At 52.0% G+C, this 26,825-nt stretch overlaps 2 protein-coding genes across 2 annotated transcripts; one reads left to right on the top strand and one right to left on the bottom strand.

The window, feature by feature from the left end:
- Nucleotides 1–1,832: 1,832 nt before the first annotated feature.
- Nucleotides 1,833–22,554, bottom strand: PES1 (pescadillo ribosomal biogenesis factor 1). The gene is made up of 15 exons (XM_024201489.2): nt 22,441–22,554; nt 21,621–21,700; nt 16,473–16,626; nt 15,556–15,665; nt 11,706–11,877; nt 11,170–11,259; nt 7,827–7,943; nt 7,473–7,550; nt 6,896–6,985; nt 6,581–6,711; nt 5,932–6,057; nt 5,411–5,595; nt 5,032–5,165; nt 2,990–3,157; nt 1,833–1,916 (listed from the first exon to the last, which is right to left on the bottom strand). Exons 1-15 carry the CDS (start codon nt 22,462–22,464, stop codon nt 1,833–1,835), a joined length of 1,743 nt encoding a protein of 580 aa, XP_024057257.1. The 5' UTR covers nt 22,465–22,554.
- A 2,343-nt stretch (nt 22,555–24,897) lies between these two features.
- LOC112123256 (WD repeat-containing protein 26) lies at nt 24,898–26,728 on the top strand. Its single transcript, XM_024221909.3, has one exon. The coding sequence runs from the start codon at nt 25,068–25,070 to the stop codon at nt 26,562–26,564; it is 1,497 nt and encodes a 498-aa protein (XP_024077677.1). The 5' UTR covers nt 24,898–25,067; the 3' UTR covers nt 26,565–26,728.
- Nucleotides 26,729–26,825: the final 97 nt, after the last annotated feature.

Here is a 26,825-nt window from a genome sequence, read left to right as displayed (position 1 = left end):
TGATAAGAGCTAGGGATTATAAAACCAGTGACTCCTCACCACTGCTTCTCTCCCTTTCTTTGCACCTAAAAGCTCAAATACTGCACTATAAACATGTGGATCACCCCCCCCCCCCAATAAAAACCCTGCAAAAGGCCTGTTACGATTAACTTAGTTATCTCAGTTCCATTTGCCACGTCAATGAGCAGTCGGTGTTGCAACTAACGAGCAGAAGTATAGCAAAAGAGCAGGGTGGGGCCCTGAGAGTGGACTAACACAGTGGGACTATGGAGAAGGATGGCCCACTGCAGGTCTTGGACTGAAACCCTGAATCAAGGCCCTGCTTTGCTAGGCTGCCTGTGGGATCTTGGGCCAGTCACTTGGTATCTCTGGGCTAGAGCCACACAGGAACCTAGGCCATGGGCCAGCTCTGACTTTTTTGCCACCCACCCCAAGCAAAAAAAAAAAAAAAACCCCAGGGTGCAGGGCGGTCAGACCTGGAGGCAAAGCAAAAAAAAAAAAAATAGGGCAGCCGTGCCGCCCTAGGATTGGACGGAATGCCGCCCCTTAGACTCTGCCGCCCCAAGCACAAGCTTGCTTGGCTGGTGCCTGGAGCCAGCCCTGTCTAGGCCTGGCCCACGCTTAAAACTTATGGACCCAGCTACGTTGCCCTGGGCTGCGAAACACCCAGCGCAGACACAGCTAGGGTGATGGAAGAATTCTTCCACCAACCTCGATACAGCCTCTCAGAGAGGTGGAATAAGTACAGCCACAGACCGCCCCCTGGCCTCAATGTAGGAAGTGTCTATGCTAGAGGGCTACAGCTGCAGTGCCGCGGCTGTGCTGCCGCAGCCACTGTCGCATAGACAAGACCTAATGATTGCTTTAGGTGCCTCAAGCCAACATTTAGGCACCTCTGAGATCCCCAACCCTGCTGCTCAGATGCCATCTAATCCTGTTGGCACCGCAGTGTCTGAAAACAGGCACCTGAAACACTGCTCCAGCCCTGCCAGCACCAAGCAGGAGGGGACAGACCATGCAGGAGGCCAGCTGTGAAAGTTGACTTTACTAAAATACAGTAAAAATCACAGTCATTTACAGGCCCCAGCCCCTGTGCGGAGGGGAGCTCAGGAGCAGGGGGCTAGCTTTTCCCAGGAGGCCCCACAACCTGGCTGCAACGGACGGTGCGGATTCCCCAGCCTGCAAAGCAAGCAGCAAAGGGACCCTCCCTCTGAGAGCAGCACCTGCCGCAAGCTCCAAGGTGCCCAGCCTGCTGGAGGAGCCCCAGCTCAGGGCCTGGGTCAGCTCACCCTGGGTCCCGCTTTTACCCATACCCAGAGCCCCAAGATGTTCGCCTGCACCAGGCACAGCCTCCCCTCCCCTGACCTGGGCAGAGCTGCTGACACTTAACAGGCCATTCGGCTTCTCTGGGGACCTTTGGCTGCATCCATGATCTGCTGCAGCCACGAGGATTCTTCCCTTTCCTCATCTGCCTACCCGGAGGCTCTGCCAGGAGAGACCAGGTGGGGGATATCCACTGCCCCCTCCCACCCATGACCTGTTGGCATTGGAGCGGGTGAAGCAGACAAAGAACGATCCCGCAGCCTCGCCTTGGATGGGGTCCTGGAGGATGGGGGAAGAGGCTGGTTTTGTTTTTAAATAGAGGGGATAAATGGTAATGGGAGTGTCCCCAGAGCATTGATAGAGATGAAGGTCACGGCCGGCCAGATGATGGTGGCTTCTGTTCAGTTTGGCCTGTCCTGGAGAAGGCCCGAGGTACAGCCTAGAAAGCAGGTCTCCCGAGCCAAGGGGCAGCTCCAATCCTGGAGGGAGGGCAGAGCCCGACAGCCTCGTCACTCCCGTCGCACCTTCTTGGTTTTCTTCTCTGATTTTGTGGCAGCATCATGAGCTTTCCTCTTCTCGGCAAGTCTGGTCGCCTGCGGGGGGGAGAAGCCACCCAGATTAACCCCTGTACACGGTTGACAGTTCTTCCCCCTGCCTGTTACAAGTCATGCTAGAGCCAGACTCGAACCCCCTCCAACACTGGAGGTGATCATACCCCGATCTCAGCCTCTGGGCCAGGCCCACCCACCCCTAGCTCTGGGCCTGTTGCTGGATCAGGCCAGTTAGTTACAGGCCAGTTAGTCACTCACTAGCTCTAGCTTTTTTTTTTTTCGGGGGGGCGGGGGGCGGGGGAGAGAGATACTGACTCATGGTACACATCACTGCTATGGACACAGGCCCCCTGGGACACCCCAGGACCAGTCAGGGACCTAACCTCGCTGACTCCCAGGCCAGGGCTCTGCACCAGGCTTAGACTTCCACCCACCCTGGCAGGCAGCGAAAACTGTGGGGGGGTGGGAGGGAGGAGGAGGGACTCAGCTGCTCTGGGGGGCGGAGAGGGCGGAAGTGCCTCCAGTAGCAAAAGGCTCAGTCTTGCTCCCATTTATTCAATGTCAGCAAGCCCCAGGTGAAAGCTCCAAGGGCCAAGTCCAGAGGCGAGGTACGGGGTGGGTGTACATTACAGATCAAGTGGGCCAGGGGAGGTGTTGTAGAAAAAGCCCCCCTCCCCAAGACGTTTACACCATCATTTCCATCACTGCTGAACCCAGGCCCAAGTCTCTGAATGCACAATCCTCCCTCAGTGGCTTCTCCTGTTCTGTATACACCATAGAGAGGCAGCATTGCCTATTAGACTGAGCATAGGGCTGGGAGTCAGCAACACTGTTCAAATCACCGTGGAGGCTCCAACCCTCCCTGGTACACTGAGCAAGTCACTGGCTCTGTGCCTCAGTTTCCCCATTTGTTAAGCAGCACTCCCCACTCTCCCAGTGCTGTGTCATTTCCATCCAGTTAGAACTCGCTGCAGCCTGGCTCGGTTAGGGTAACCCACCTCTCTTCACCAGTGTGCACTTTGTGGTGGGAGAGGGCTGAGTGTTAAGGCCTACAGTCCTGCTCTAGTGACCGGGGGGTTCAGCCCAAGCTGGGGAGGAAGTGCCGGCCACAATACCTCTCGGACTTTGCGCTTCTTCCCAAACATGATTTTCTGGTAGAGGTACTTCTCCCTCTTCTTCATCATCATGATGGCTAGACGCTTCTCCTCGCTCTGCTCCTCCTGGGCTGATCGCTGCTTGTCCTCCAGCCGCACCGTGCCCACCGACACCCTCACTGGCAGTTTCTGGGGAGGGCACAAGAGAGCCAGTTACCTCAGAAGCCCCTGCTGCACCCACTGCAAGGGACTCCACCCCCAGCCCTGCAGACAGCGCTGCCCATTTCCCAGCAGGGTGGCCCTATCCTGAGGGGACCCCACTGCCGAGCCTGGAGCAGCTGGGGGAGCGTGAGCTAGAACTGCATGCAGGTAAGGCGGAGTGCTGAGCTAGCACCCCACTAACGAGGTGCCATTAATGTAATGCCCTGCTACAGACTAGGGACCGAATGGCTAGGCAGCAGTTCTGCAGAAAAGGACCTAGGAGTTACAGTGGATGAGAAGCTGGATATGAGTCAACTGTGTGCCCTTGTTGCCAAGAAGGCTAACGGCATTTTGGGCTGTATAAGGAGGAGCATTGCCAGCAGATGGAGGGACGTGATCATTCCCCTCTATTCGACATTGGTGAGGCCTCATCTGGAGTACTGTGTCCAGTTTTGGGCCCCACACTACAAGAAGGATGTGGAAAAATTGGAAAGAGTTCAGTGGAGGGCAACAAAAATGATTAGGGGGCTGGAGCACATGACTTATGAGGAGAGGCTGAGGGAACTGGGATTGTTTAGTCTGCAGAAGAGAAGAATGAGGGGGGATTTGATAGCTGCTTTCAACTACCTGAAAGGGGGTTCCAAAGAGGATGGATCTAGACTATTCTCAGTGGTACCTGATGACAGAACAAGGAGTAATGGTCTCAAGTTGCAGTTGGGGAGGTTTAGGTTGGATATTAGGAAAAACTTTTTCACTAGGAGGGTGGTGAAGCACTGGAATGGGTTACCTAGGGAGGTGGTGGAATCTCCTTCCTTAGAGGTTTTTAAGGTCAGGCTTGACAAAGCCCTGGCTGGGATGATTTAGTTGGGAATTGGTCCTGCTTTGAGCAGGGGGTTGGACTAGATGACCTCCTGAGGTCCCTTCCAACCCTGATATTCTATGATTCTACGAATGGCAGAGAATGCACCAAGGTCTCTCCTGGATGTGCTCAGAGCTACCACCCACAGGAATTAAGGCAGAGACTGTCATGGGAAAGAGGGCATGTGCCCAGCACCACCAGCAGCAGAAACTTTAGCTGTGCTCCCTCAGCACTGCACTAACAGGTTTTTGCAATTCGTTTCCTTACTTTTTCTAAAAAAAAGTAGAGAAGAAAGCACGGCACTGTCTGGCTTGGGGGAACTTTCAAGGTTCCTCAGACAATGTGTACACACGTCCCTAGAACACATTTGTCCAACATACCAGGGATTGAACCAGGGACCTCCAGAGTCAAAAGCATGAGCAGCTACTGCTTGAGCCAATGTTCCCTAGCTGGGGCTGTGCAGACTCCTGTCCTCTGTGGACTGGCACAGAGGGGGACCTGTCCCCTCCAACCTCCCATGAGTACACACAGCGTCTTGACTACGCACTTGCGCGTGTAGCAATGGGTTTTGCTGTGCATAATCACTATGCAGATTTCAGTGGGGCTGGAGAAGAGTGGTCTGGATTTAAGGGCAGGTGCTAGCCCTGGATAAAGACTGGCCAGACCAGGCCCAGACCCCAGCACATTCTGCAGGAGCCCCATCAAAGATTAAGGAGTGAATTTATTTAAAAAACAAAAACAAAAAAAATCAACCTCAAGCTCCAAGTCCTTTGCCCAGCCCCTGCTCTCTCAGAAAGGGACATCACCTGCAGAGACTGAGTCAAAGGAGAGTGTTCTGCACAGCTGAGCAGGGGGCTCAGAACAGAAACCATACGGCAACCTGCCTCCAGCAGGTGCTACCCAGTGGAGGGCTAAGACGGGGAGGCACGGAGTGTGACCAGAGCTGCACCACAATGGGGATGTCCCCTTCAGGGCACGCTGGCTCCATAGCTATGCACGGTACCTTTCCCTGGGATCGCTGCTCTTCCAGCTTCTTCAGTTTCCCTTCATCTTCCTTTTCAGAGTGCTCTTCTCCTTCTGAGCCTTCATCATCATCTTCATCACTGTCATCCTCCTCCTCCTCTCCGCTCTCTTCTGCTAGAGAAGGCAAGAGAGCAGAGTTACCATTCAGGATTCTGACCCTAATCAGAGAATGAAGAACCAGCCTGGATGGGCTGGCAGACAGCCCGGGTGCATGTTTCCCAGGTCTGTGCTCCTAAAGGACCAGTTGGTAAACTGGGACGGGGAGGCAAAAGGAGGGAGGGACCACCACCCAGGGGGAGGTGAAGGATGCCTAAGGTGGGAAAGCTGGCCGGATTCTAGGAACTTGGCCTCCCCATTACCTGGGTTCTCGCCCCTCTGCAGGGCCAGCAGCTTCAGCTTCTCAGGCGGGATGTAGTCCCCATCCTTCTCCGAAACGAAGGGCGAGAGGTGCGGGGGCAGCAGCACGCCAGGGAAATAATCAGCCACCGGGAGGCACATCTTGGCATTGACCGAGTCGAACACCCACTGAGGCTGGAGGTAATACCTAGGAGGGTGGGGAGAGGGCTGGAGTCAGCGAGAGGAGTGGAGGAGAGGGAAGAGCCAAGAGGAGGTGGATGTGAGTGGGTGACACCCCCCTCAGCAGGGTCCCTAGAACATGGAGCAAGCCACTTGCACACCAGAAGGGGACTGGGGCAGACACCTCACAGGGGCCTGGTTCAAAGTGCACTGAAGTCAGCCGACAGATGCCCAGGGGCAGCAGGACAGAAACACTGAGGACAAAGAGCTGGGCTGGATGGCTCCAGAGCAGGACAGTCAGTTGGTCTCTCCTGCCACTTGTGCAGAGGATCAGATCTCACCCAGGCAAAGGCACAGAGCTCACCTGCCTATCACCTGTTTCTCCAGGCTGGGTCGGTCGACAATCTGGTGGGTGATGGTTGGGTCCCTCACATCGTAGGTGGCACCGATGCACACGGACTTATCCCAAGACACTCTGCCTCCAAAACACCTGCCCAATGAGAAACACCCGTGAATCAGGCTGGGCAGGGAGGGCCCAGCATGAGCTGAGGGGCAGGGAACAGCGTCCCATGCGGGGGACACAGGGGCCTCACCGTTTGCAGTGGAAACTTGCAGGGACACGGTGACATCCCATGAGGCTAAGACTGGATAAGCCTGGATTGCCAAGAGGAGCAGAAATGCAGATCCCCTCCCTCAGCCTTGTCAAGGGGCCCACAGCACCTTCTCACAGCCACAGCCGGGCTTCAAGGCTGCTCCGGGGACCCCGTTCACCCCAGCCTCGCTGGGTAGCTTTCATGGGCAGGGCTCCCTGGAGCATCACACCTGGGTTAATCCTGCTCTCATGGCTAGAAGGTCTCCAGACGGCTCATGGGCTTCCTCCATCACTAATATTGCCTTTGCTTCCCACTTACTCCTGGACTTGGCACCCACCCAGTTCAGTCCCTTGGGGAGTCTGGTCTGCATCCTCCCTCCCCGGCTTGCCCTGAGGGAGGAAGAGTGTGATCGGCACATACCGGATGATGAAGGCTATGGGCTCCCGAGGCACCTCTCTGTTCAGGAAGAACCGCAGCCCCTCAAACAGCTTCTTCTGCTTCTCTACTGCCTCCTGCTCCTTCTTCCTCGCCTCCTCCTGCTCCGCACTCTCCTGGACAGAGCAAGGTGCTGTGAGAGGCTCCTCTGCCATGCCCTCCCCTCCCCACATGCCAACCCTAGACAAGGAAAGGGACAGCTGGGAGCCCCCTCCCTCGTGGCTGTCCCTGCCCTGCCAGCCTCCTTCGAGGTGTGGGGGGACTTGGAGCAGTGATAAATTCAATCTGCTGAGCTCTTACCCCGTCCACGGGGAACTCATCCACCTGCACTTCATCCTCTGGGTTCGGCGCTACCACTCGGGCTAGGCTGGCACTCAGAGCCGACAGCTTCTGCAGTGGGAAAGACCAGCAACGCGTCTCACACAGCTCCTCGTATGGGGGAGGCTGCTCGGAAAGGTAGTTAAGATCTCAGGGCAGGACCCAGGCTGTAGGTCCTATGGGGGTCCTCTTTCTTATCCCACCTCCAGCTGCAGCCAATACCCAAGGGCTCAAAAGAAGCCTCATAATGCACCTGGTCCGTTGCATGGCACCAGGGAATGGCTCCCCTCTAGCCCCTGCGTCAGAGATCAAGGTCCCTTTTATTTGCATGGCTACAAACAATACCGAGTGCATCAGGGAGAGGGGCCCAGCTCCCCAGCCAGGGCAGCCAAGAATGGCAGGGTCTGCGCCCCACCCCTGGGCCAGCTGGGGAGTGTCCAGCTATGCAGGAGCCCCCAGGGAGGGGCAGGGTCCATGCTTGGGGTGATATGTGGCTCAGGGCCCATTAAACAGCCCCAGGGTGTCATATAGGGTCCACATGCCAGGCAGGGCCTCTCACCTCCATGTAGCTTTCTGAGTCCATGGCATACGCCTGCCCCTCCTCCGACTTCCGCTCTGCCTCAGCCTGGCCTTCAATCTACAGAGGGGAGAAGGCAGGCCAGAGTCTGGCATGATCCTGCTGCTCCCTTCCCCAACCCCACAGGCAGTCACCACCCTTCCAGCAGGATCCGACCCTGGTGTGCTTGCCCACAGCACTCCCGCCCCACCAGTAGGATCACCCAACATTAAGCACCCAGGCAAGGGAAGAGCCTGGATCACACTGCGGTCCCCCAGCCCTGATGCAACAGTCACCTCTCCCCTTGGTACCAGGGGCCTGGGCTCGTAAACCCTGGCGGTGCCCCCTGTCCCTCACCTTGGGGGGGTAGTGCAGGTTGAGGGACTGGTAGAGGCGGAAGTTCACAAAGCCCAGCAGTGTGGTGTAGAACTCCGTGAAGGTTGCCATGACCCTGTAGTCCACGTCCGTCGGGTGCTGGAAGAGACGGTGGGAGGTCAACCAGGGGCATCAACAGAGCTGGGGGGGGGGGGGAGGGGGGAAGCAGTGATAACCAGCACCTCCCCCACCCCACACACAGGGGCCCAGGCAAGGTCCATTCTTGCCCGACCAGCTTGGGGTGGGGGAAGGAGAGTTCAGCTCTCTAAAGGGGAGGCCGCAGGACACCTGGGTTCTCTTTTCAGGTCTGCCATTGACTCACTGCAAGATCTTGGGCTGGGAAAGTCTCTGCCTTTCTGTGTCCCTCAGCAGTGGCACTGGAACACTTTTTACAGTGGGGGTGCTGAAAGCTAGTGGTCCCCAATTACCTTGCTCCCCCCCTTATCCCTGTCTGCACCCCCCAGAGCTGGGGCCAAGAGTGGCTCTGGCTCTGGGAGAGGAGGATGTGGACAGGGGTAAGGGGGGCCTGGCTAGGACCATAGCTGGGGGCGGGAGCAGAGCCCCAGGCACGGGTCCTGCAGCTGGGACCAGGCTCATAGCCAGGCGCGGAGCTGATGGCAGATGGGACCCCGCACGCAGGGCTGGGAGCAGAGCCAATACTCAGCACCGGGGCCAGGAGCAGAGCCCTTGGACTGGCAACCAGGGCCAGCAGCCAGGCTGGGGCCAGGAGTGGAGCTGGGTGGCGCTCCCTCCCCACCCCTCTTGGGGCTGACCCAGGCCTAAGCTACACGCCCCCCAAATGTTCCTCAGCACCCCCTAGGGAGGCACGCAGCACAGATTGGGAGACCTCCGTTGTAAAGCAACGTCTCACAGTGAAACCTGGGGGTGCTGCAGCACCCCTGCAACCCTAGTTCCCATGCCTAGGTCTCTCCGATAACACCACTGTACCCCCCCCGCCCCGCGCACACAAGCCTGAGAGTTGTCTGCCTGGCAAGTGCTCAGCCCCAAGAGCCGGAGCACAGAGCTGAACCGGGCTGTCTCCCCCACCACCCCTCCGCCTGGGGCTGCTCCCGCTGCAGTGAGCCAGGGAGAGCTCAATCTCCAGGCAACGGCAGGAAGAAACTCACTGACTCTGCATTAGAGACTCATCCCCCTCACCCAGCGTTCACAGGAGCTGCCTCCATGCCCCAGGCCAGCCATTTCCAGGCTGCTCATTAAGCGCTCTCAGCAGGCACTGCAGGGAGGTAACAACCTTGGGAAAAGGTCCTTGAAGGCTGATGGGAGGGAGCCTGCAGAGTCCCCCCCACCCAGTCCCCTAGCAGGACAGGGTGTGATGCGTTAGCATCAGAGTAGGTCCCTACATGGCACTGCCTGCATGTCATCCACACGCTGCCCTGGGAACCCCAGGGCAGCCAAAGAACAAGGGAACCCACACAAGAGAGACCTGCAACTGCAGCCACAAGAGGACGAGAGGTTGGTCTTAAAGCACACGACTAACAGGTAGGACTCCAGTTCAATGACCTGTGGAGACACCTCCAGGGGATCACCAAGAGAAAGTGAAAGGCACAGGAGGAGTGCCTGTAGCCAAAGCCCTGGATTGGGCAGGTTCAGCTAGAGATGGCTGTACAGCATCTCCAGGACTGTCTGCTGCTCAGACTAGAGGGGCCTGGCAGATCTCAGGAGGCCCCAGAGGGACTTAAAGATCAGCAAAGGCCATTGATTTCCAGTCAACTGGAGGAGTACAATACAGATCCCCAGCCAGTAAATGAATAACCCAGCAGAGACATAGCTGGAGGGGGGGAAGAGAGACACCTTCCTGGGGCAGTGGGAACTAGAAATTGAGGTTGCTAGGACATGTCAGAAGGGGAAGAGAGCAGGATCTTCAAAGAGATACTCTAGCTCAGGCAGAAGTTCTGAGCCTGATGCAGGAATCGTGGCGTGAAGTTCTCCGGCCTGTGTCATACAGCAGGTCAGACTACATGATCATAGTGATCCTTTCTGACTTTCACTCTATGAATCTATAACTAGAGCAAAACCAGAGGGATGACCTAGTGGCCAGTGTTCTACCTTGGTCTTGGGAAGACCCGAGTTCGATTCCTGCTCTGCAACAAACATCCTGTAACTTAAGGCAAGTCACTTAGTCTCTGTGCCTCCACTGCCCACCTGTACAATGAGGATGAGAGCCCTCTCGGCAGCGCTGTGGGACTCAGATGCCATGGTAACAGGGGGCCAGATAAGTATGGAGAGACACAGCCAGTGGCAAAGTGAAATGCTGACGAGCAGGGGACAGCAGGGGCCATTCAGCCTTAACTCTGCCCCCTTGTGCATGTGCATCAAAAGTCCGTGACAACATGATCACCCCATTGTCACTGCAGGATCCTGCTCTGTTCGCTGCCCATTGCACCCTCATATCACATCTAACCTGCACAGCAAAGGACAGTCCTGTTCGTAGCACATCATAGCCTTCATATAAAGGAGATTTTCCAGAAGATGACATTTGCAGTCTAACAGCCTGGCTCCCCTCCTGAAGCCCAGACACTAGCATCCCCATCCCCAGCTGCTCTCCAAGTCCCAGCTCCAGCACGACTGAACTGGAAACAAATCCCAGCTTCTGTGTCAAGATGATCACAACAGACTCCCCCCACCTTCACTGGCAGGGGGCAGTCAGAGAGCAGCAAAGGATCCCCCACACTGCCCTGAGACAGCTCTGACCTCTACAGAGCAGTGCAGTCTGCCTGGCCTGTGTGGAGACAATTAGCAGCTAATGAGGGACGCTGGCCCCAGGACAAGGGCTGACACCCCACCTCCGCTTCCCAATGCGCTGATGGGACCAGCTTTGAGTCTCCACCAACCAGAGCTGTCTGGGAGCTGATGAGCTCGCTAGGGAAGGCTCCGTTCCTCCTTCCATCCCACTCGCCACCCAGCCCCAGTTAATCTTTAATTACTTCTCTGAACTTTAATAAAGTTAATTATTTTCAGCCCAAGAGGAGAACAATGAGCCAGCACCAGGGCTGCTGACTAGCGCATGCAAGGTGGTGACTCTGACCCAGAGGCAGGGGTGCCCCAGAGGGGCAGGGGAGAGGCTGTTTCAGACGGTTCCCTGGGCATCAGGCCCCAGGATGTCCTGGCCACCGTGCGCCATGCTGCAATGCAGGCCCTGGGGGGCAGCTCAGCTACAGCAGCTTCAAGGAGCCATTCTGCCCACTCCTGGGACACCCCCCCCACATACTGATGGAGGGATACTAGAGCCCCCCCATCTCATTCACAGGCCTTAGGGAGGTTGGGAGATGGACAGAGACACAGGAGCAGAGCGGACGGTACTCACATCGTGGGCAAAGGCATATGGAGCAATCCAGGTGATGGGCTGCCCCAGCACCTCGGCCTGGTAATAGATCCCTTTGATAGACAGGAACACCTGGCGGGAGAGCAAAGGGAGAGGAGCTAGAGAAGGGGCGGGGGGGAAGCGGGGGCACGGCCGCTGGCAGGAAAGGAGACAGCCTTGCTAGCACACTGTGAATCCCACATGCATTCAGGCCCCTACCACCCTCCAGCAGCGTAAGCAAGGCTCTCAGATCTGTACTAGGCAGGAGACTGACATCCGTTAACCCCTCGCTATCCGGGGAGTGAATTTTTCCAGAGCACAAGCTGACAACAGCATAGTGTTGCCCTGCTGCAGAAGGCCTCTCGCCCACTTCTCCAAGGGAACTCTCAGGGCAAGCATTAGTTGGTGACTAGATGCTCTGGAACCAAAGACATCTCTTAGCCCAACTGCCCAGCCAGCCACAAAAGGGCGCCTCTTGCCGATGCCTTCACCGTGCTACCCAGGTGGGCGAAGGGCCTGTGCTAGCAGGGTACTCTCACCTTGCGCAAGGAGCGGGAGGCAATGACATAGTTGAGGAACTCCACGGTGAGCCGGCGGCACAACTGGATGGTCTGTACATGGCACTTGCCAGTGCGCGGGAAGGTGGCAAAGAGGAAGCACATGGACAGCGTATCATCCAGGTCCCGCAGGGCATCGATGAAGGTCGGGTACCTGCAGCCGCCACAGGAGAGAATCCCGGTGAGAGTAGGAGGGGGCTCCGAATAGCAGCATCCTCCCACACGGCTAACAAGGCGGCACTCGCACCCAGCCCAGGAGTGGCCAAAAACTGGGGCCTTCCAAAAGTTGCTGGGTGGCCTCTGTGAGCCAAGTTTGGGGCCACCTCAGACCAGTTCTAGAGAGCAGGCTTCTTCATCCCTGAGCGCCTCACTACCACAGCTGGCACCAGATGCCAACAAAGCCATGTGATCTGCAGAGACACTGCTCCCCCTAGTGGGGGGGTCAGAGTCCAGACCCACTCTGGTGCCGTTCAGGCAGTAGTGAACAACAAGCCCCCCCAGGCACACCTACACTTGTGGCAAAGAGGAAACACACAGTAGGGAGGAATGAGATGGAGACAGCCTGGGAAGCTCACTAGTGCAATAACAAATCATGTTCCCTCTGCCTGACTTGTACAAACACTTGTGGCTCCCTGGCTCGTATGCTGTGTGTGTTTGCATTGTGTACAATGGACCTTTCACCAACCCATGCCACAGGCATTAGCTTGTGAACACTCACTCGGGTCTGTTTATGGTACCACCACATCTACTATGGACTCCAGTGCCCAGCTGGTCTGCACTGCTACCAGTGTTACTGTGACTGTCCGTACCCTGATATCTTTACAATCAGCAGGAGGAGAGAGACAGAGTCTCAAAGGTATTTAGGCACCTAGGGCAGTTTTCAAAAGTAGGCACCTTGCTGCATCGTTCGGTGCCAATGACCTTTGAAAATCTGCCCAGTAGCGCTATCAGACAACATGGTGCTTTACACACACAAAACAAGCCCTGCAACAAAGCTCTTACCAAGAGAGATGGGAGGCCACAAGGGGTTGGGCTAGGCCGCTGATCTGGGAGTCATGAGACCTAAGTTCTACTCCTGGCTCTGCCGTGCATCTTCCATTCTCTGGCTGTTTCCCCTCCCAGCCAGTCTTGTCTATGTAGACGGTCAGCTCTCCATCTCTTACTAGGTGTTTGTACAGCACCTAGCACAATGGGGTCCTGACCTCAGCTGAGGCCTCCAAGCACCACCAGAACACAGATCAGCTCTGCTGATAACGGCACGTTGGTGGGTGCGTCCTTCATGTTTCACTGCAGTCACCATGTGACTGGGCAGATCATCTGCATGGTTCACACTCCTCTATGAGTGGCTCTGAGTATCATCTTTGAAAACACCACTCAGGGAGAGAAGGGGAGCCCATGACATCCTGCTAGGTATCACACAGCCCCCTGGGCCCTGGAACTTGTACTAAGGCTGCACAGGCTCAACCCTGCTTTGCCCCATTGTCTCTTCAACTCATAAGCAGCAGTTTATAAACGTTTTAAAGGCAACGATGCAACTCACAGGAACAGCAAATTATCCCACTGTGTAGAAAAGATAGGAAATATGGCAAGAGACCACCCTGGCTTAACCAGGAGAATCTTCAATGATCTAAAACTCAAAAAAAGAGTCCTACAAAAAGTGGAAACTCAGTCAAATTACAAAGGATGAATATAAACAAATAATACAAGTATGTAGGGACAAAATTAGAAAAGCCAAGGCACAAAACGAGATCAAACTAGCTAGGGACATAAAAGGAAACAAGAAAACATTCTACAAATACATTAGAAGCAAGAGGAAGACCAAGGACAGATTAGGCCCATTACTCAATGAGGGGGGAAAACAATAACAGAAAATGTGGAAATGGCAGAGGTGCTTAATGACTTCTTTGTTTCGGTTTTCACCAAGAAGGTTGGTGGCGATTGGACGTCTAACATAGTGAATGCCAGTGAAAATGAGGTAGGATCAGAGTCTAAAATAGGGAAAGAACAAGTCAAAAATTACTTAGACAAGTTAGATGTCTTCAAATCACCAGGGCCTGATGAAATGCATCCTAGAATATTCAAGGAGCTGACTGAGGAGATATCTGAGTCATTAACAATTATCTTTGAAGTCATGGAAGATGGGAAACATTTCAGAAGACTGGAAAAGGGCAAATATAGTGCCCACCTATAAAAAGGGAAATAAGGACAACTCGGTGGAATTACAGACCAGCCAGCTTAACTTCTGTACCCAGAAAGATAATGGAGCAAATAATTAAGCAATCAATTTGCAAACACCTAGAAGATAATAAGGTGGCAATTAACAGTCAACATGGATTTGTCAAGAACAAATCGTGTCAAACCAACCTGATAGCTTTCTTTGACAGGGTAACAAGCCTTGTGGATGGGGGGAAGCGGTAGATGTGGTATATCTTGACCTTCGTAAGACTTTTGATACTGTCTCGCACCACCTTCTCATAAACAAACTAGGGAAATACAACCTAGATGGAGCTACTACAAGGTGGGTGCATAACTGGTTGGAAAATCGTTCCCAGAGAGTAGTTATCAGTGGTTCACAGTCATGCTGGAAGGGCATAACGAGTGGGGTCCTGCAGGGATCAGTTTTGGGTCCGGTTCTGTTCAATATCTTCATCAATGATTTAGATAATGGCATAGAGAGTACACCTATAAAGTTTGCGGACGATACCAAGCTGCAAGTGCTTTGGACGATAGGATTAAAATTCAAAATGATATGGACAAACTGGAGAAATGGTCTGAAGTAAATAGGATGAAATTCAATAAGGACAAATGCAAAGTACTCCACTTAGGAAGGAACAATCAGTTGCACACATACAAAATAGGAAATGACTGCCTAGGAAGGAGTACTGCGGAAAGGGATCTGGGGGTCATAGTGGATCACAAATACGAGTCAACAGTGTAACGCTGTTGCAAAAAAAAAAAAAAAAAAAAAAACCATGTAAACATTCTGGGATGTATTAGCAGGTGTGTTGTAAGCAAGACACAAGAAGTAATTCTTCCGCTCTACTCTGCGCTGATTAAGCCTCAAATGGAGTATTGTGTCCAGTTCTGGGCACCACATTTCAGGAAAGATGTGGACAAATTGGAGAAAGTCCAGAGAAGAGCAACAAAAATGATTAAAGGTCTAGAAAACATGACCTATGAGGGAAGAGTGAAAAAACTGGGTTTGTTTAGTCTGGAGAAGAGAAGACTGAGAGGGGACATGATAACAGTTTTCAAGTACATAGAAGTTGTTACAAGAAGGAGAGAAAAATTGTTCTTCTTAACCTCTGCAGCTAGGACAAGAAGCAATTGGCTTAAATTGCAGGAAGGGAGATTTAGGTTGGACATTAGGAAAAACTTCTTAACTGTCAGGGTGGTTAAGCACTGGAATAAATTGCCTAGGGAGGTTACGGAATCTCCATCATTGGGGGTTGGACAAACACCTATCAGGGATGGTCTAGATAATACTTAGTCCTGCCTTGAGTGCAGGGGACTGGACTAGATGACCTCTCAAGGTCCCTTCCAGTTCTATGATTCTATCTTGGAACAAGTCAGTTACATGAGCTGCAGTCGTGGGATTGGATGCTTGAAAGAGGCTGCCTGAGTCAAGTCCAAGCAGTGTCCCAGGTACAAGCCCTACTGCTCGGGGGCGTGACAGTCCCTGGTCCAGCTGCTTGCTCGGATGGATTCTCACTAATCAGAATAAACCTTCTAAGTTCCAGACAGCCTACATGGTTACCTTATCTGCTATACAGCAACAGGGCTGCTTCACACCATGCTATCGGTGTCCCAGCCCTGGCAGCCTCCGCCTCACCTCTCCTTGATGATGTGGTCAAGCTTGTAGCTGGGCTTGTTATCTTTCAGCCGCTCCACGGTATTCCACTCGCTTTTCCCGTACGCTTTCCGGAGTTTTCGGACAAACACCTGCAGCAGAGACAGAGAGGCCAGAGGGTTGATACAAGGGAATGTGATCATGTGACCACTTCCTGCACCTATCACACTTCAGGTCAAGGCATGCAGCACATTCCCATCACTGCCAAAGGCTCCCTTACAGCACAGTGTATGCAGATTAACAGACCCAACAGGAAAAAGGCCTCAAAACCTGCCTTCTCACAGCACACCACCGTGTCACACAGTGGCAGAGAGGACTAAGGGGACTTGTCTAAGGTCACCCAGAAAGTCAGGAGCAGAGCAGGGGAAAAGAACCCAGGAGTCCTGGCTCCCAGTCCACTACTCTCTTCACTGGATCATGCTGCTCTGCCCTTCAGCTCATAGTAACAAACCAGGCACCTCCACCCACTCAGAGTCAAAGCCCATTATTGCTCTCTAGTGTTGATTTAAGTGCCCCACCGCTAGGGCTGCATCTCTTCACGCGGACCTAAAATCCTAAGCAAAGGTCCCGTGGCATGTTAACAAGCACAGCAACAGACTACTCCCAGATCAGCAGCTTCCCACTCTACCAGGCCACCAGCCTAAGAAGTCACACACAGCAGCTGATGCCTGCCTCCTTTGGTTTCCAAAGCCCAGACTGCCCATGACAAGAGCAGCCCCAAGAGCCATGGCACGTTAGGAACATGCACCACCGAGTGGGAGGTGGACAGCAGCCCATGCAAGGGAGGTCAGGAGCTCCAGAGCCTGTATGTAGAGTGGTGGTAGAGGAATGTCTCTTTCAAATGGAACAGAGCTAATATAAGTTGCAGGGCTCAGCTGGCCCTGGGCCTCCCAGCCTACCTTATACTCCCGGAACTTGTTGACGATGGGCTCATGAAGGAGGAACTTGATGTCTTTGAGGAGGTAAAAGGTCCGGGCAGCAGTGGAGCCTCTGTTCACCTTTTTCTTGTGTTTGGGCTCATGGGGGTAGATCCCCTTCAGGATACACAGACGCCTATAATACAGACACAGAGGAGATCAGAAATCATACAAAGACACTGGGTGGCTCAAGGCATTGGTAACGGGATGCAGAGCCTTTCACCTCCAAGCCACTGCAGGCCAGGCACTGCAGAAGTTTATCAGGTGAAAGCTGTTTGGAGGGCTTTGTTAATTGAATGCCACCAAACTTTATTAATAGAGAGTTAAGGTGGCCTAGTGAGGCCTCGTGCCCTTCCACAAGGTGGACAGTGGGCGGTAAAGAAACCTCTGAAAACCAGGAAATACTCAAGCCCACCCCCTGCATGGGTCTAATGTTTGATTTGGAAAGTGGTTTGGGACATTCCCTGTGACAGACTTTGCAGGATCTGTGCTAAGTCGCAATACACAGCATTGCAGCATACAGAGCAGTAGTACAGTTTGGAACGTGCTACTCAAGGCTACACTCCAAACAATGTAAAGCAGCACTGGGCCCAGCAGTCATTCTCTCATAACTGTTTATAGCAGGATCTGTAAAGCACTGCCTAAGTCATCGTGTGCAGTCTTTCAGAATAAAGATTCAAACCCCTTTTAAGACAGCTGTGCTACTCAAGGCACTTTCCCAAGAATATAATACACCTGTGTCACAGGCTGAAGCTATGTCTATACTAGAGATCTTACAGTGGCACAGCCACAGACATGGACCAGCCATAGAAACGTAAACATCTATGAGCAGATTGCATGGGAGATGCAGGAGAAAGGGTACAACAGGGACCAGCAGCAGTGCCAAGTGAAAGCAAAGAAACTGTGTCAGGCATACCAGAAGGCCAAAAAGGCCAACAATCAATCAGACGCCAAGCCGCAGACCTGAAGAGCTTCATTCTATACTTGACAGAGATACCAACACCCCACAAACCACAGTGGATAACTCCATGGCGCCCGAGTCACAGGACCTTGGCATGAGCAGCCAAGACGAAGAGGAGGTGAAGGAGGACGAGACATGTGGCTGGGGAAGAGGGAGGGTCCAACTATGCCACAAGCCAGGACCTGTTTGAGACTCCACCACAGTCGAGTCAGTCGAGCTTAATGCAAGGGAAGGATCCTCAGGTAGGTGCGTAAATATATTTCCCATTACAGAGATGGCGCCCTCACAGCGGCTACAGCTACCGACTTTTTGTTAAATTACTCGTACTAGGAAGGTAGCAGTACAATGAAGAGAGGTAGCGTCATCTGCTTTTCATTTCCCTGTAGCAGGTGTTCTCAAACTTCATTGCACCACAACCCTCTTCTGACAACAAAAATTACTACATGACCCGAGGAGGGGGAACCGAAGCCCAAGCCCCGCCACCCCAGTTTGAGAACCGCTGCCCTGTAGCATTAGGAAAGGGGGAGGAGAGGCATGTGGAGCTGTTTATTTATGTCCCTCGAATCCTCCTGAGAGATCTCAATAAAATTTTCATGGAGAGACTCTGCAATTCTCTTCCAATGGTTTTTTGAATCTTAACTTTCGCTTTCTGCTGGGACTATACTGACAATGGCACGTCTGTGTGCTGTATCTGTAGCTGCTGACATCGCAGCCTTGAGGGATTTACCCTCTACACGCGGGTGGAGCACCTGAACCAGAGGAGAAAGATGACAACTCAGGATGACATGTTCAGCGAGATCCTACAAGCCAGTGCAGCTATCAGACTGTGAGCACAGGGCCTGGAGGGTGAATATTGCAGACCGCCTGGAGAAGGAAAAAGCAGAGAGGAGAAAGGCCCAGGAGGCCCAGCAGGAAAAGGAGAGAGAGATTCACCAGGACATAATGGGGCTTCTGCAGCAGCAAACACAAATGCTGCAGATTCTGTGGTTCAACTACCACAGGCTCGCCTCCCTTTGCAGTCCATGGAGAATTCCATTACAGAACCTCCTATAGCCCCACCCCCCGTCATTGCAGGTAGCATCAGGGGTCGCATCCCCATCCCTGCCACTCCACATTAAGGACAACGACAGCTTCACATATACAGCAGCCGCGGCTCTCACACATCAGTGTGTGCAACCAAAATGTTCTTTCACCTTGTTATGTTCTGTTCCTTTAATACAGTAAGTTTTTATTGTATTTGCTTTTAAATCACACAGACTTTTTTTGCACTGGTATTGTTACTGAATAAAGTTATATTATTTGGAAAACTAATTCATCTTTATTCGTTCACAGCATATGCTGCAAAGTGCCTAGCAGTTCTGAAAGCACCCACTTGTTACTGTACACAGTGGGACACAACCCATAAGATCAGTGACACACAAATGTACACTATGCACCGCAAAATTAATAGGTGCATTGCCAATGTTATATTCATTGATGTACATCAAGCACCACACAGTTCCTAAGAGGCCCCAAAATAGCAGGGCCAGGGAGAGCACAGTACACCACAACACATTACTGTGGCTCACTGTTAAAGTGCTACTCCTGGGGGAATTTGGCACCAAAAAATTGAAAAACTGCAAATTTTATTTGTCAAAATAACACAAGATAATCACATCAGTTTCAATTATTTTGGGAAGTATGTCTGTAACAATACAGACAACAAAAAGATTCAGGAAATGTTTTTTGACAAATAGATTTCTTACTAGGCAGATTAATAGAGAACTTGGAGTAATAATTCCTTTAAACTACAATACAGAACCATATTTCCCGCACCCCTCTGAAGCAATGCAAAGGCTTGAGGGAGTCAGGGGTAACGGAGAAGCTAAGGGAGAGGGAAGTAATTGCTGGGAAGGGACCTGGGTGTGAATGTGGAGGGTTGTTGGGTTTGGGTGGGAGCTCTCTGTCCTGGCGTCACAGCAGCCCCTGGTGGGCAAAAAGTGTAACTGCAGCACATCTCCATCAGAATGTATTTTCTGCAGAGGAAAAAAAAAATTCTGCACGGCCCATAAATTCTGCACATGCACAATGGTGCAGAATTCCCCCAGGAGTAAAGTGCACTTTCAAATTCTCCCTGAGCCATATAGCTCCCTGTTGAGCTCTTCTAATAGCCCTTGTTCAAACTCAGCCGACAGAAGTCCACCTCTGCCCTCCATCCCAGTAGCAATTTCCACCCCCTTTACTTCACAGATATCATGCAGGACATGGCAGGCAGCTACCACCATTGGGAATTCCCGCCCCTCACACACACAGATCTAATCTTGTGAGTAAACATCACCAATGTCCCTTCAATCAATCAAAAAGCACATTCAACTGTCATTCTGCACCTGCTGAGCCGGTAGTTGAATCTCCCCTTGATGCTGTTGAGGTGGCCAGTGGCCACTTCATAAGCCAGGGAAGTAAAGGGTAGGCTGGGTCACCTAGGATCACTATTGGCATTTTAACATCACCAATGGCAATCCACCAGTCAGGAAAGGAAGTCCCTGCTTGTGACTTTATGAACAGTCCTGTGTTCTTAAACCCGTAAGTGTCATGCCCCTTCCGTGAACCAGCCTACACTGATGTCAGTGAAGTGTCCCCAGTGATCCACAGTGCTTGCACAACCATAGAAAAGTAGTCCTTTCTGTTAATGTACTCTGTGGCAAGGTGGTCTAGTGCCAAAACAGATGGCACGCATATATCCCTATGACTCCACCGCAGATCAGGAACTCCATTGCTGCAAAGCCATCCACTATGTCCTGCACATTGCCGAGAGTCACAGTCCTAAGTAGTAGGGGCCCTGCACACTTGCATGACAATAGCCCCACAGTGGATTTTCCAACTGCAAAATAATTAAAACTGGTACAAAAAGCACCAGACACAAAGGGCCCTAAACAACCCCCCCCCCCCCCAAAAAACCCCAAAACTTAAAAACCTTCCCAAAAGCTAAAGCAATTCAAAAATTACAGCAAATTCCCCAAACAACCTGGGCCCAGGGCAGAAACTCCCGTCCACCCCTCCCCCTCCTCTTCTTACGTGACACCCAGGCCTAGCCAGTTTTAGGCTAATGCGTATGTAAGTATAAAAGTGGGTTAGGGCTTGGGGCTCTAATGCTTTCTTTCTTCTCCTAAGTAACATAAAAGCGTTCCCAGCACTCTCTGCTGTATTTTATTATTTTATTAATAAAGCTTTAAAACTTAAACCCTTGGTGTGCTTCGTCATCTCCTCTCTAAAAAAAATCCTATGGCCCAGCCTAATCAACCGTAGCCCAAGCAAATTCATAACAAAAATCTGTCACACTGACACAAGGAGATAAGTATACAACTGAAGTGTCTTTATGCCAACATAACTTGCATTGACCAAAGCTTGTAGTATAGACATGGCCTTATGTACACGTCTACATGCTTCCCAATGCAACACATGGGGATTTGAATCTCTTTGGTGCATCACTTGGGCTTGGCCAACCTGGAGTTACAAGTTTTACTCTTAATAATTTTCCAATATTGCTTCCCCCACAGAGAATGGGTACCATGTACTAGCTGAGATAGATTCTGAGCAGCTGAGTTCAATTTCGGGAGGATCTAAAGTTTGAGCCCCAGGTATGTGCAAAAAAGAGTAGAAGAACAGTGATTTTGTAAACAGTTCACTAAGGGCTTGTCTACACTGGCAACATTAAAGCGCTACCATGGCTTGTGTAGTTGCGGCAATCACCTCCACGAGGGGCGTAGCTCCCAGTGCTGGTGCGCTGTCTATACTAGCACGTAACAGCACTGAAATTTGCAGCACTCAGGGGTGTGTTTTTTCACACCGCTGAGCGAGAAAGTTACAGCACTGTAAAGTGCCAGTGTGGACAAGCCCTAAGAACAGACACTCACATCTCTTTATATGCTTACTAGCAACCTTAACACAGGCAAAAGACTGAATTGGCTGAGAGGAGCAACCTATATATACATAAGCAAATGGAACCCCCTCTCGCCTCTAGAAGAGAAACCCTGCAGGGCAGGACTATCACAGATTGGCAAAGGAGGCTGGACAGCTCTTGCACTGTATGTCACGTTACACGTGAACAGAATAAGTCAATATCCAAGGCTGACAATTCAGCATCTTTCAGCATCACTAACCTCACTTGGAAACACTAAGCCATTCCTTACCTGAAGTCTGCAAGGCTCAGCTGTAGTTTCTTCCGGGCCTTGTTTCTAGTGATGTAGTTTGTGGCAGATCCCCTCTCGTACTTTGGAAAAAACAAGGACAAAGATTCATTAGCAGCACAGAGGACAGAAGTGTCCTTGAATTGGGATCACTGAGCACAAGGAAAACTAATGACTGATTCAGGGACCATGAGGTGAGTAACTCAGCATAGGTATTAAGCAGTTTAATCCACACAGGATTGGAGATACAGAAAAAGATGCTCACCTCCGAATTGGGGATTCTTTAGAGAACAGATCCCTAGGATCTCAGGAATCTATTGATGGCAATAATATTCTATGGATTATTCCTGTGTGCGGGACATGCAGGAGGAACCCACAGCAGCTGAGACAAGAGAGGGATTTACACGAGGTGCCCTGACACCCCAGCTGAGAGCGATTTGTGGGCACCTTAAGAATTGGCAAACAGCTGCCACGAAGCGCACTAATGCAATGGGGGTGGAGGAGTGACACTCCCGTGGCTACCGGGTGCCAGCACGTGCCCTGCGCTGCGCTCCTGCCTGCACAGAAAGGGGCGCACCAGGGACAGCGGGGCAGGCCCGCCCGCCCGGAGACCGGGACCGAGGCGCTGCTGGCACGTTCGGGAGGCGACCGAGTCCAGCCCAGGGCCCCCGCGGGGACACCACGCTCCGCTCGTTCCCTGCGCAGCAGCTTTCTAAGGTAGCACCGGAGAGACGCGAGCTTGGGAACGAGCCCGCGACGGGTCCCAGGCAGCGGGGAGGGGCGAGTCCGAGCAGCAGCCGCCCCGCGTGGCCCGCGCCAGTACCTTCTTCTTCTCCAGGCCGCCCATTGCTCCGGCTCAGCAGCGGCCGCGCTCCCGCCCGCCCGCCGGCTCTTCTGGGTCTGGAGGCGGCTGCTCCCAGCTTCCCCACGTGGAGCGCAACGCACGGCCCGCCGCGCCGCGCCCCGCCGAGGACCCCACGGGCCGGGACTGCCCGATCGCTGCCTGCGCGGACGGCACCATCCGAGCGGCACTGAGCCAGGCCTCCCGCCTCTCTCCGCGGGGAACCTGCAGCGCTGCCGGCCCGGGGTGGGGGGAGCCTCAGGAAGGCAGAGAGGGGCGCCCCGCGCGGCCCCTCAGGCATGAGTCGGCCAGACCCTGGGATCGCAGGGCATGCTGGGATAGGGTTCCGGAGATTGCGCAGAACATGCTGGGACGGGGCCAGGGTGAGCGCGGGGCATGCTGGGAATGGGATGGGCCATTGAAATGAGTTGATGCGGGGCGGTGGGCAGATGCCTTTAGTGGGGCTGTTCAGCTCTTCTGCCCCCCAGCACAATAACCTGTGATGGTTCGAACAAGGGGTGGGGAGCTCAGCTGGGCACCTCGGGAAAGGAATTGGCTTCTAAACATTTTAGAAGTAAGGGCCATTTGCACAGCTCTTAGACCTTTCCTTCCTCATGTAAAGGGGAAAGTTGTTCAGGTAGCACAGTGATCTATATTTTACTTCTCTATTGTTGCTGTAACAGCAGCCAGCAGGATCAGAGAATTGCATGCTTTGATGGCAGACCTGCCACTTACTATTTTTCATAAAGACAAGGTGGTTCTTATACCTGATACCAGGTTTTTACCAAAAATAGTTTCCAAGTTTCTTGTCAATCAGACAGTTAATTTACAAGTGTTTTTTCCAAAGCTGCATGCTAATAAAGGGCCATCTGAGTTGAATACTTTAGATGCTAGAAGGGTATTAACATATTATTTAAATAGACCTAAAGGTTTTAGGAACTCTTCTCTATTATTTTTTCCTATTCTAAGAATCATATGAGTCATGATCATATACTGTTAGGGTTGAAAGAGACCTCAGGAGGTCATCTAGTCCAATCCCCTGCTCAAAGCAGGACCAACACCAACTAAATCATCCCAGCCAGGGCTTTGTCAAGCTGGGCTTTAAAAACCTCTAAGGATGGAGATTCCACCATCTCCCTAGGTAACCCATTCCAGTGCTTCACCACCCTCCTAGTGAAATAGAGTTTCCTAATATCCAACCTAGACCTCCCCCACTGCAACTTGAGACCATTGTTTCTTGTTCTGTCATCTGCCACCACTGAGAACAGCCGAGCTCCATCCTCTTTGGAACCCCCCCTTCAGGTAGTTGAAGGCTGCTATCAAATCCCCCCCTCACTCTTCTCTTCTGCAGACTAAATAACCCCAGTTCCCTCAGCCTCTCCTCGTAAGTCGTGTGCCCCAGCCCCCTAATCATTTTCGTTGCCCTCTGCTGGACTCTGTCCTTCTGAAGTGGGGGGACCAAAACTGGACACAATACTCCAGGCATGGTCTCACCAGTGCCAAATAGCGGGGAATAATCACTTCCCTTGATCTGCTGGCAATGCTCCTACTAATACAGACCAATATGCTGTTGGCCTTCTTGGCAACAAGGGCACACTGCTGACTCATATCCAGCTTCTCATCCACTGTAATCCCCCGATCCTTTTCTGCAGAACTGCCGCTTAGCCGGTCATTCTGCAGCCTGTAGGAGTGCATGGGATTCTTCCTTCCTAAGTGCAGGACTCTGCACTTGTCCTTGTTGAACCTCATCAGATTTCTTTTGGCCCAATCCTCCAATTTGTCTAGGTCACTCTGGACCCTATCCCTACTCTCCAGTGTATCTACCTCTCCCTCCAGCTTAGTGTCATCTGCAAACTTGCTGAGGGTGCAATTCATCCCATCATCCAGATTATAAATAAAGATGTTGAACAAAACCATCCCCAGGACCGACCCCTGGGGCACTCCGCTTGATACCAGCTGCCAACTAGACATCGAGCTGTTGATCACTACCCATTGAGCCTGACAATCTACCCAGCTGTAACGATGCTGGTTCTGGCAGGACCCAACTGAGAGTGCCAGTTCAGGACAGATTGCTAAAACAGGGCAGTTACAGCCCAAGGCTGGAGTTTTTCCACCTCTAAGGCAAACCAAACCAGCCAGACAGTGAAGACTTTGGTCTCACCCCACTGGCTAACCACAAGTCACACAAGCAATTCCCTTAGACACTCCAGTTTCCCAGTATCACCACCAGTGCCACTCGTTATGGGGACAAATGGTTATGAAAACCAATACCTCAATAAAAGAAAAAAGGTCCTCTTAATTCCAAAGGACCAAGCCCCAGACCCAGGTCAATATACAAATCACATCTTACCCCCAAATCACGCTGTTGCCAATCCTTTAGAATCTAAAATCTAAAGGTTTATTCATAAAAGGAAAAAGATATGGATGAGAGCGTCAACAACGGGGTCCGGGCCGCCGGGGGGCCCGGCTCGGCCGCCGCGGAGCTGGGGGGAGGCGGCGGCAGCGCCCTGAAGAAGAAGAAGCGGCTCTCGCAGTCCGACGAGGACGTGATCCGGCTCATCGGGCAGCACGTCCACGGGCTGGGCCTCAACCAGACTGTTGATCTTCTCATGCAAGAGTCAGGATGTCGTTTAGAACATCCTTCTGCTACCAAATTCCGCAATCATGTCATGGAAGGAGAATGGGATAAGGCTGAGAACGACTTGAATGAACTTAAGCCTTTGGTGCATTCTCCTCATGCAATTGTGAGGATGAAGTTCTTGCTGCTACAGCAGAAGTACCTGGAATACCTGGAGGATGGCAAGGTCCTGGAGGCACTTCAAGTTCTACGCTGTGAACTGACACCACTGAAATACAATACGGATCGCATTCATGTCCTCAGTGGGTATCTGATGTGTAGTCATGCAGAAGACTTGCGTGCAAAAGCAGAATGGGAAGGAAAAGGAACAGCTTCCAGATCTAAACTTTTGGACAAACTCCAGACATACCTACCGCCGTCAGTGATGCTTCCCCCAAGGCGTTTACAGAATCTACTACATCAGGCTGTGGAGCTACAACGAGACCGGTGCCTCTATCATAATACCAAACTAGATAACAGTCTAGATTCTGTGTCACTGCTTATAGACCATGTTTGTAGTAGGAAACAGTTCCCATGTTACACACAGCAAATACTTACAGAACACTGTAATGAAGTATGGTTCTGTAAATTCTCTAATGATGGAACTAAACTAGCAACGGGATCAAAGGACACAACTGTTATTATATGGCAGGTTGATTCAGATACGCACCAGTTAAAATTGCTTAAAACATTAGAAGGCCATGCATATGGTGTTTCTTACATTACTTGGAGTCCAGATGACAACTATCTTGTTGCCTGTGGCCCAGATGACTGCTCTGAGCTTTGGCTGTGGAATGTACAAACTGGGGAGCTGAGGACAAAGATGAGTCAATCTCATGAAGACAGTTTAACCAGCGTGGCTTGGAATCCAGATGGGAAACGCTTTGTAACAGGAGGGCAGCGTGGACAGTTCTATCAGTGTGATCTAGATGGTAATCTCCTTGACTCCTGGGAAGGGGTGAGAGTGCAATGCCTCTGGTGTTTGAGCGACGGGAAGACTGTTCTGGCATCGGACACGCATCAGCGAATTCGGGGTTATAACTTTGAGGACCTTACAGACAGGAACATAGTCCAAGAAGATCAGCCTATTATGTCATTTACTATTTCAAAAAATGGCAGATTAGCTTTGTTAAATGTAGCAACTCAGGGAGTTCACTTATGGGACTTGCAAGACAGAGTTTTAGTGAGAATGTATCAAGGTGTTACACAAGGGTTTTACACAATTCACTCGTGTTTTGGAGGCCATAACGAAGACTTCATCGCTAGTGGCAGTGAAGATCACAAAGTGTATATTTGGCACAAACGTAGTGAACTGCCAATCGCGGAGCTGACTGGGCACACGCGTACAGTTAACTGTGTGAGCTGGAACCCGCAGATTCCATCCATGATGGCCAGTGCCTCCGATGATGGCACTGTTAGAATATGGGGACCAGCACCTTTCGTAGACAACCAGGATATTGAAGAGGAATGCAGTAGCATGGATAGTTGATGGCGAATTTGGAGCAGATGACTTCTCTTTAACTTAAAATTAGTCGTATTTTAAATGGCTTGGGATTTGGTGCAAACAACATGATTGATAGCTGGACAGACATGCTCGTCATGAAAAAAGAACCATTTCTGAAGCCCGATCGGGGCCAAACATTTACCACCTTGCTTCATAGAAACCAGTTGAGATGAAGCACGTCGTCAATTAATTTTTTTTCGACCTAGGGGTCACAGTGGACGAGAAGCTGGATATGAGTCAACAGTG

This window comes from Terrapene carolina, unplaced genomic scaffold (genome assembly GCF_002925995.2).
Source record: "Terrapene carolina triunguis isolate 2854851 unplaced genomic scaffold, T_m_triunguis-2.0 Scaffold782, whole genome shotgun sequence".
NCBI lineage: Eukaryota > Metazoa > Chordata > Testudines > Emydidae > Terrapene > Terrapene triunguis.
The sequence above is the reverse complement of the archived record's forward strand: the minus strand, read 5'-3'. Positions and strand labels throughout refer to the sequence as shown.

Coding starts and splice junctions, on each gene's coding strand:
- PES1 (XM_024201489.2), bottom strand. CDS start 22,464: ATGGGCGGCCTGGAGAAGAAGAAG. Junction 7,551..7,826: donor ACCTGCACTACCCCCCCAAG/GTGAGGGACAGG, acceptor TCCCCTCTGTAG/ATTGAAGGCCAGGCTGAGGC. Junction 6,712..6,895: donor ATGAGTTCCCCGTGGACGGG/GTAAGAGCTCAG, acceptor TGCTCTGTCCAG/GAGAGTGCGGAGCAGGAGGA.
- LOC112123256 (XM_024221909.3), top strand. CDS start 25,068: ATGCAAGAGTCAGGATGTCGTTTAGAACATCCTTCTGCTACCAAATTC.